Source organism: Helianthus annuus, chromosome 6 (genome assembly GCF_002127325.2).
Source record: "Helianthus annuus cultivar XRQ/B chromosome 6, HanXRQr2.0-SUNRISE, whole genome shotgun sequence".
Lineage (NCBI taxonomy): Eukaryota > Viridiplantae > Streptophyta > Magnoliopsida > Asterales > Asteraceae > Helianthus > Helianthus annuus.
Window position 1 is genome coordinate 36,441,849 of NC_035438.2, and position 10,284 is coordinate 36,452,132.

The following is a 10,284-nucleotide window of genomic DNA, read 5'->3' on the forward strand; positions in this document are numbered from 1 at the left end:
AACAATAGTATGGGTTTCAAAATAATGCCTTAACTTAGTGGATGCCATGATTAATGCAAGGATAAGTTTTTCGAGGTGTGAGTACCTGGATTCGGCATCAAGTAGACTTTTACTTACATAGTAGATAGGATATTGTGTACCTTCGTGATCCTTAACAAGGACAGCACTTACAGCGGTTGAGGATACCGCTAGATATAAGGATAACACATCTCCTTTTTCCGGTTTTGCTAATGCTGGTGCTGAGGACATATACTCTTTTAGGGCTTGTAAAGCATTTTCATGCTTCTCAGTCCATTCGAACTTCTTATTCTTCCTTAGGATATCGTAGAACTCTTTGCACTTTTCTGAGGATTTCGATATGAACCTGTTCAAAGCTGCTATCCTGCCTGTTAGTCTTTGAACATCCTTGGCATTGGCAGGAGATTTGATATTTATTAATGCTTTGATTTGTTCCGGGCTTGCTTCAATGCCCCTCTGGGTTACCATGTATCCTAAGAACTTTCCTGCCTTAACACCAAAATGGCATTTCGAAGGATTAAGTTTCATGTTGTAACTATCAAGGATATCGAATGCTTCTTCCAAATCCCTTAGGTGATCCTCAGCTTTCTTTGACTTGACCACCATGTCGTCTATGTACACCTCCATAGTTTTTCCAATTTGATCTTTGAACATCATATTCACCAGCCTTTGATATGTTGCACCTGCATTTCTTAGTCCAAAAGGCATGGCAATATAACAATATAAACCGGTTGGGGTCATAAAGGCTGTATCCTCTTGGTCAGATGGTTCCATCTGGATTTGTTGGAATCCAGATGATGCATCCATAAAGGTTAACAGTTCATGCCCCGCTGTTGCATCCACCATGGAGTCAATGTGGGGTAATGGGAAAGGATCCTTGGGACATGCCTTATTCAAATCAGTGAAATCGACACATACCCTCCACTTTCCGTTTTTCTTTTGGACAACAACCACATTGGCTAACCATTTAGGATATTTTACCTCTCTGATCATACCTGCTCGAAGTAGTCTCTCTACTTCTTCTTGGATAATGGCATTCCTTTCTGGTGCAAACTTCCTCCTTTTTTGATGGATTGGTTTGATAGACCTGTCAATGCCAAGTTTGTGAGTAATAATATCCTTAGATATACCTGTCATATCTTCATGTTTCCAAGCAAAGGTAGATTTTCTTCTTTTGAGGAAGGATATCATGTCTTCTTTCATGTTGCCAAGGATCCCTGATCCGATATAGATTTTTGATTCTGGATCACTAGGATCCAAGAGGATTTCATCTACATCTTGTTCCCTTGCCTCCAAGACATTCCTCGGAGGATACTGTAATTGCTATTGCTCCCTTGGCTTCGAGGTTGGCTTCATGGATGAGGTATAGCAATCCTTAGCCTCTTGCTGATCACTGTCGATCTTGATTATCCCCCATGGGCTAGGGAGCTTCACACATTGATGGTAGGTAGATGGAACTGCTTTCATGTCATGTATCCAAGGCCTGCCAAGGATAACGTTGCAACAAGATAAACAGTCAATAACACAAAATTTTTGATAATTATGTAATCCTTCCACGTAGATTGGGAGTTTGATGTCCCCCAGAGTTTTCTTCGTTTCTCCACTGAATCCTACAAGCACGGAGGATCTTGGTGTGATGTCTGATTCTGGGATTCCCATCTTCTTCAAGACATCAAGCTGGATTATGTTCACTGAGCTCCCTCCATCGATAAGGATCCTGCGGACAAAATGGTTAGAAATAAAGAGAGTAATAACTAAACTATCATGATGAGGATCCTGGATGTTAATGCGATCATCCTCATCAAAGGTTATCGTTTTCCCTTCTGAAACACTTGATGTTCTAATAGGCCTTTCTCCATTGTCCATTTTTGATTCTTTTGCATGTCTTTTGGCCGCTGAAAAGGATGTACCACAAATGTCTGATCCTCCGGATATGAAGTTGATCACTTGTGCATTTGCCGGAGGTGCTGGGGCTTTTTCGGGGATCCTTTCAGGATCCTGGGTCCTTTGCTTTTTTCTCCCCAGCAATTCTTTTAGATGCCCCTTGCTTAGCAGGTATCCAATTTCCTTTCTTAAGGCTATGCAATTTTCAGTCAAATGGCCGAAATCCTCATGGTATGCACACCATTTGGACTTGTCTTTAGTCCCGGATGGTTTATCATTCTTCCTGGGCCACCTAGCCTTTTCACCTAGATTCTGCATTGCAAGGATTAGTTCATGATTGTCAACGGAAAAACAATATTCTGAGATTGGAGGATATTCTTCATCATCCTCTTCTTGGTCGACAGCATGCATATTCTTGTTCTCGTTTCTATGGTAGGATTTGAACTTGTTGTTTTTGAAGGAGGATCCTTGCTTATCTTGTTTTGAGGATCCCACTTGTCTCTCCTGGATCCTCTTGTCATCCTCTAGCCGGATAAACCTGAGTGCTCGAGTTCTTACTTCATCTAAATTCCTGCAAGGTGTCATAACAAGATCATCATAGAATAATGAATCCTTAAGTAGTCCCATTTTGAAGGCTTCAACAGCCGTAGCCATATCCAAGTTGGGAATATCCAAGGATTCTTTACTAAATTTAGTTATATAATCCCTTAATGATTCATTATTATTTTGAGTTATCCTGTACAAATCACTAGTTAATTTTTCAAATTTTCTACTACAAGAGAATTGGTTATTGAATAAATTAACTAAATTAGCAAATGAAGTAATAGAGTAAGGGGGAAGACTTAGCAGCCACTTAAGAGCTGATCCAGTTAGAGTGGATCCAAATCCTTTACATAGGCATGCTTCCTTTAACTTTTCTGGGATAGGATTGATTTCCATCCTTTCCCTGTATTGTGCTATATGCTCCTCTGGATCCGTTGTGCCATCATACAGCTTCATGGTAGGGATATGGAACCTTTTGGGCACCTCTGCATCACAAATTGGTGGTGCAAAGCGTGATACCTTGTGGCTTCCATCTGCAATCTCTGGGATAGGCTTGACTACCCCTGGAACACTTGAGATCATGTCCTTTAGTTTCTGTAATTCCCTGGCCATAGCGTGATTGGTACCTGTATCCTGCATGAATCCATGGTTAGTGGTAGGATAATTATTTAAAGTGTTACCTCCCATTGGGTTCAAGTTAGGGAATCCATATTGCTGGGATTCTGGAACAACGGAGGGACCAGTGGAAGCAATGGTCTGCATTGGAATGAAGTCCCCTTGATGGACATCTAGACTCCCTGTTTGCAAACTTTTTAGGGATCCTGGCATCTGTAAGGATCCTGGTATCTGGGATGATCCTGGAACGAAGGAGGATCCTTGAAACTGCTGTGCCCCAGGATAGGCTCCCGGATTCATGAAGGATCCCATGTACTGAGGATAGGATCCTATTGGCTGAAAATGTGAATCTGATGTCTGAGTCATTGCTGCCGAGTTGAGACGTGATCCTCTTGACTCCCCTGTGATCTGTACGTCTGGGATCCCTGATGGCTGAGAGGTGACCATTGGAGTCTCAAAACTCAAGGATTTTGGCATCAGTGGGGAATGATCCTCTGCCGTTTTCTTTTGTCTTTTGAGATCTCCAATCTCCCTGAGGATCCTGTCATTAGTTTCATCCTGCCGCTGCATACGATCCTTCATCTGCAAAATTAAAGCAAACACATCACTAGTACTGGGGATAGAAGAATTCATAGCAGAAGAAGATGGAGGTTTAGAGAAGGAAGGGGTTGGTCTCTTCTCAGCATTTCTCTGGGATCCTGCCGGTGGAGGAGGTAGAGTGGTTTGTGCTGAGGTGACTGCAGACATCGCCGTGGAGGTGTTCTTCAATGATGAAGCCATGTAACTCTTTGAAATGATTTCGAACGAAAGATTTTCTTTATGAATGAAGCACCAATTGCCCCACGGTGGGCGCCAAACTGTTTTGGTCAAAAATCGCACAAGGATAATGTAACCAAACTTTATGTAAACGGGGTATGATGCTTGGTTAGCTATGAAAGTAAAGGATCACTTCTGTGATAAAGATACAAAGACACAATGATTTATACGAGGAAAAAGCCCTTGATCAATGTATGATCTCCGGCATAAAAAACCTCGGGTGATGGCAACTACCGATCACCAACTTCAATATAATAAAAATGTAGTTACAACTTCGGATGATAATGAGCTGAGTACAAGGGTCACTGAGTGTCTAAGTGTTGAGAGTTGTGTCGTATGTTGTGTGTGTTCTTCCGAATGAGGAAGAGTGGTATTTATACATGTGTAGGTAACTTATTTTAGGTAGATAGACTACTAATCAGCTCATTACCCCTTTAGAAATAAAGATAATCTAGCCTAAATTGCTGCCCATGAATCAAGCCTAGTTTCCATATCCGGCACAACGTTCATCTTCAATTCAGCTCTTGCCATATTTGTAAAAGCGCGTCCCTGGATCATGATATGTAGGGCATATCCTGCTAGGTGTTCCTGCAAAACAATTTTGTAATAAGTGGAAGTGACCGTTAGTGTAAGGATCACCATATCGTCCCATGATCCTGATCCTGAAGTCTGGCTGAGGATCACTATCTGCCAAAGAAACAAGGATCACTGGTCAGGATCACGTATAAGGATCATTTATAGTAAAATCCAGCCCCAACAGGTTGGCAAAGGGTGTCCATTGTCTATGCGGTCTTAGCATTTTGCAGGAAATAAAAGCGGCAGGATCACAAAGGCTTCATCCCCCAAACAGAGGATCCCTCCACCTTTTGTAATCCTACCTATTGTTCAAAGGATCCAGGATCCTTAACCCTAAGAAACTATTGTTCAGAGATTAAAGCACATAATTGTTTCAAACATCAACAACCACAAAAAACCACTACCAATCCTAAAAAATTGGGCTCCGGCCTAGTCTCGAAATATCCATCATCGCCCAATCATGCAGCCTACACCTTCGCTGCTTCATCACCACCAGCATCTCCACCTTGATCCTTCTCAGCATCACCACCTTCCAGCATGGGGATCTCCTCAGCCTCATCCTCGTCCTCCAGGTCTGCCAGCCTTGCCTTCCAACCTTCAACATCCCACGAGCTTTTGTCAAAGGTAGGATCCTGAGCCTCCTCGGCCATCTGAAGTTGTATCTTATACATAGCAATTGCCGCGGAGACCTTAGCATCTTGGGTGATCTCCTGCTTCTCGTTATCCATATCAATCAACCTCTGAGCAGCCTCAGCCTTCATGACCCGGAGTTCCTTCTCAAGATCTCCTATCTTGAGATCCTTAAGCACGCCCATTTGTTGAAGGTCAGCAATCTGGCTCTCTTGGTCCTCAACATGGCCAAGATAGGTCTCAATCTCGGCAAGTTTCTGCAACAGGAGAAGAAAAAGATAAGCATAGGATCAGATGATCCTCAAGAAAAGCAGGAAAAGCCACCCAGGTGTCCGAAACAGAATCACTCAGAGCGGTAGGTGTGAAGGACTTGAAAACCGCATTCGCCGGAAAACAATGACGAATTCTGCCTATGTGAACATCAGTAAAACAACACCTCTCCGTAGGAGAATCCTTGATAATCCCCTGGCTTTTTAAAGGACTATCCTTCTTAGAATCCTTGTGTGGAGAATTCCGGAGCAACATGTTTATGACAAGACGGAAACAGAGTAGAAGCAAAAAACAGAGCAAAGGGAAGGAAGAAGGGAAAGAGAGAAGAAGAGGATACCTGATCAAGTCTTCGGTTGTGATTATAAAGGGAAGATACCTCGAATTTAAATACCGAATGATCCTAACCCTATCTCCTATTTATAATGATGATTTGCAGGGATTGTCACATCTGTGACGTAATTATCACAACGGCTAGTCCATGTGTAACGGCTAGTTATCCGGAATCGCCCGTTAGAGATAAGATCAAAACAAAATATAACTCGTCTATTTACAATTAACTCCTTATATTTTGGGGGCAATTGTTAGGGCTGGATTTTTATTATAGGTGATCCTTACACATGATCCTAACCAGTGATCCTTGTTTCTTTGGCAGACAGTGATCCTCCGCAGAACTTCAAGATCAGGATCATGGGGGATTATGGTGATCCTCATACTAACGGCCACTTCCACTCAATACAATATTGTTTTGCAGGAACATCTAGCAGGATATGCTCTAGACATCATGATCCAGGAACGCGTCTTCACAAATATGGCAAGAGCTTAATCGAAGAAAGACGTTGCACAGGATATGGAAACTAGGCTTGATTTATGGGCAGCAATTTAGGCTAGATTGTCTTTATTTCTAAAGGGGTAATGAGCTGATAATTAGTCATTTTACCTAAAATAGGTCACCTACACACGTATAAGTACCACCCTTCTTCATTCGGAAGAACACACACGATATACGACACAACTCTCAAACACTTAGACACTCAGTGATCCTTGTACTCAGCTCATTATCATCCAAAGTTGTAATCATATTTTTGTTATATTGAAGTTGGTGATCGGTAGTTGCCATCACCCGAGGTTTTTTATGCCGGAGATCATTCATTGATCAAGGGCTTTTTCCTCGTATAAATCATCGTGTCTTTGCATCTTTATCACAGAAGTGATCCTTTACTTTCATAATTAACCAAGCATCATACCCTGTTTTCATAAAGTTTGGTTACATTATCCTTGTGTGATTTTTGACCAAAACACGTCTTTCGGGCCGTTTGCTCCAGACGAGCCCGAACACTCTCACCACTCTCAACAATCTCACCATTCGCACGAGTCTTACCCGCCGCATAACTCTTTGCAATCTCACTCGTTTCATTACTCTGACTCCCCCTATTCCCCGGGACAGTTCAACCCAGCCGATTATGTTAATGATTTTCTTGGCTACAAGCCATTGGGCCCTGAGGACCATTTATCTCAGGAAATGGAGATGGATGATGACCCCGACCCGGAGATGCAAACAGGAACCTCGGGCCACCCTATCAGCATATCTAGTGGGTCTCCGTTTCAGGGATCACCTTACCATGGGCCCGACTCATTCCAGGAGAAAATGGCTACATATGACTGGTTCTTTACCCCATCTTACCATAGCTCTCCAGCCCAACCACCTTTGGAAGAACCTCAACTCCAAGCTGTCTCTCCACCACCACTCTCGGTAGAGGAGCCACCGCAGCAGCCACCACAACCACCTCCCGAGCCTCCGAGGCGAAGGAGGAACGCACGCATGTCCGTAAGAGGAGGACCCCGTTTCAGTTCTCCTCATGGCTCGAGTTCTTATCCCCCTATTCCAGAGGACCCCCAGATGGGTGGGCCCTCAAACGCGGCACCGGAGGCTAATCCTCCGCAAGCTTCTTATGCACCACCTCAGCCGCCTGTGGGTTTTGATAACCCAATCCCGACGTACCCAGGTCCTTCCGGGTACAATCCTTATGAGAACCCATCGGGGTACCCCTCGGACTATATATCTCAAGACCCGTACCTTACGGCTGCGCAGTACCACCTCCTCTATCCTTCTACTTACCCTCCTATGCATCCATCTGGATACCCGATTCAGGGTTATTAGTACCCTCCATACCAGCCACCTCCTCCCCAGCAACTTCAGCAACAGCAACAAACCCAGGAAATTCTGGAGAGGCTAGATAAGGTTGAGAACAAGACCAGGAAGAACAAGGAAAGGCATAATAGCTTCATGAAAGGCCTTGCGAACCTTATCAAAGGGAAGAAGAAGTAAAGGATAGTTTTGTTTCTTGATTGAAGTAATCATGTCCCTGCGTGGACATTTGTTTAATTTCTGTATCAAGTCCCTGCGTGGACATATTTTCCTTTCTGTATGCCCCTGCGCGGGTAGTTTGTCTTTTTCTAAGTCCCGTTTAGGGCAGTTGTACTTGTTTTTAGTTAATGAAGTTTCAACTTTGGTTTTTAATTGTGTATTTTATCACACCCTGTTATCTCTTTTCAATTTATAACTGATCTGCCAAAGAAACTCTTAGAGGTATAACCTAGCCAAAGTATTAATTGGCTATGATGGTACAACCTTTTTAAGATAGCAAATCCCTGTTAACATCTGAAAACATGTTAACATTCCCAGCTGTGCGGTACGAGAAACCACACAAGCTTCCAAAAAGGTAGTTGGATCCTTCTAAGTCACATAAAGCCAAAATGATCAATGCGAGTCATGGCTAGTAAACATCAGTGTTATGTGTACACCAAGGCATCCGTTTGAGATGTATGCTTTTAAAGCAAAGGTGTAAAAATGGCAATGAAAGTACAATTTATAAACTTCTTGTCAAAAAAGGCGATGAACTTTGTTCAACCCTTAAAAGATCACTGATCTTAGAGATCGTTAGATAGATCTTAACTCGTCCTTATGACAAGCTTCCTAAGCTATTTAAATATCCTTCGAGACGAGTTTAATAATGAATAAAATGTCTTTTACGACATTGGCAGTTGTGAAATTTCTATTCTTCCCCTGCCCAATAATGTAAAGAATAACGCATTCTATTAACTTTTAGTTATGACTTGAAATGGTCTAAATGGTTTAATAATACCATGACCATTGGATCATCAATGCGATGAATCTGTATGTAATTTAAAATATTATTATTGTCTATATTATAGCATCCAGAAATGGCTGGCTCAGACGAAGCAAACAGTCATCCAGCAGAGGGCAACACCAGAATCAATATTACTGGTGCCGAACTGCAAGCTTTAATCACCGCTGCAGTTTCTCAAGCGGTAGAGGGTAAGTTTAAGGAGCCGAGTGTTGTTCGGTCTCAAACTCTTTCGAAAACCCATTCTCAACCACATACTCACAGGAAAAGTGAGTCCCTGCACTCGTCTAACCAGGGCAGTGTACCCAAGAAGCAGGTTGTTCTTGAGCCTACCCCTAGGCACGCCAAGGGTTGTACCTACAAATATTTTGTCTCCTGTAAGCCAAGAGACTTTACAGGAGAAAAAGAGGCGATAGACTGTATGAAGTGGTTAGATGAGATGGAAACGGTGATAGATATTAGCGGATGTGCTAAGGAAGATGTGGTTATGTTTGTATCCCAATCTTTTAAGGGCGATGCCCTTACGTGGTGGAAAGCACTTGTACAGTCCACTGGGAAAGTGCATTTGTATAATCTTTCATGGGAGAAGTTTGTTGATCTGGTTAAGGACACTTATTGTCCTCAGCATGAAGTAGAGCGCATAGAGACTGATTTTCTCACCCTGGTGATGAAGGATCTAGACTGTAGATCCTATGTGACTAGTTTCAATTCCATGTCGAGGCTTGTACTGTATCTAGTCACACCTGAGCCTATGCACATTGCGCGTTTTATTGGTGGTTTGGCCCCTGAAGTTAAGGGGAATGTTAAGGCTTCAAAGCCAACCACCTATAGATCCGCTGTGGATCTATCTTTATCCCTCACTTTGGATATTGTGAGGAGTAGGGCGAAGAAGAATTCTGAAGAAGGGAAGAGGAAGAGAGAGGATGATCAGTCCTCACAGTCGAACAAGAAAGGAAAGGGGAACTCTGGTTCCAAGAAAGGGCAAACTGGTGATAAGCCCAGATGTAAGACTTGCCACAAAAGGCATTTTGGCAAGTGCAACCAGGACCCACAGGCAAAACCATGTGGGATCTGCAAGAAAAAGGGGCACAAGTCTGTCGAGTGCCGGAATATAAAGGATGTAACCTGTTACGGTTGCAATGAAAAGGGGCACATCAAGACCAATTGCCCCAAGAATGCGAAGAAGCCTGAGGAGGCTAAGGAGAACAGTGCCAGGGTGTTTCAAATGCAGGCAAGGGAAGCGGTGACTGATGAGAACGTCATAACAGGTACCTTCCTCATCAATAATATTTATGCTAGAGTCTTATTTGATTCCGGTGCTGATAAGTCCTTCGTAGGTCATAAGTTTTGTAAGTTGTTGAATTTGCCTATTAAGACTCTAGACATAAAGTATGAGGTAGAACTCGCTGATGGTACCTTAGAATCAGCTTCAACTCTTCTTGATGGATGTTCCATATCCATTAAGAACCATTCTATCCCGCTGTCCCTTCAGCCAATGAAATTGGCTGGTTTTGATATAGTTTTAGGCATGGATTGGTTGTCGCATAACCAAGCCCAAATTTCCTGTGATAAAAAGCTTATCATTATCAAAACCCCCTCCGGTGAACCAGTCACTATCCAAGGAGACACACAGTACGGGTTGCCCAGCAATGTGTCTATTCTTAAAGTATCCCAGTGTTTGAAGGGTGGATGTGTCATTTACATGGCACAAGTGACTGTGAATGATCCAAAGCCGAAGATCAAGGACATTCCAATTATTTCAGAGTATCCAGATGTCTTTCCTGAC

At 42.9% G+C, this 10,284-nt stretch overlaps 1 protein-coding gene across 1 annotated transcript; it reads left to right on the forward strand.

Annotated features, from left to right (window-relative positions):
- The first annotated feature begins 6,871 nt into the window (after window positions 1-6,871).
- LOC110926882 (proline-rich proteoglycan 2-like) lies at window positions 6,872-7,510 on the forward strand. Its single transcript, XM_022170522.1, has one exon. It carries the CDS (start codon window positions 6,872-6,874, stop codon window positions 7,508-7,510), a length of 639 nt encoding a protein of 212 aa, XP_022026214.1.
- The last annotated feature ends 2,774 nt before the right edge of the window (window positions 7,511-10,284 follow it).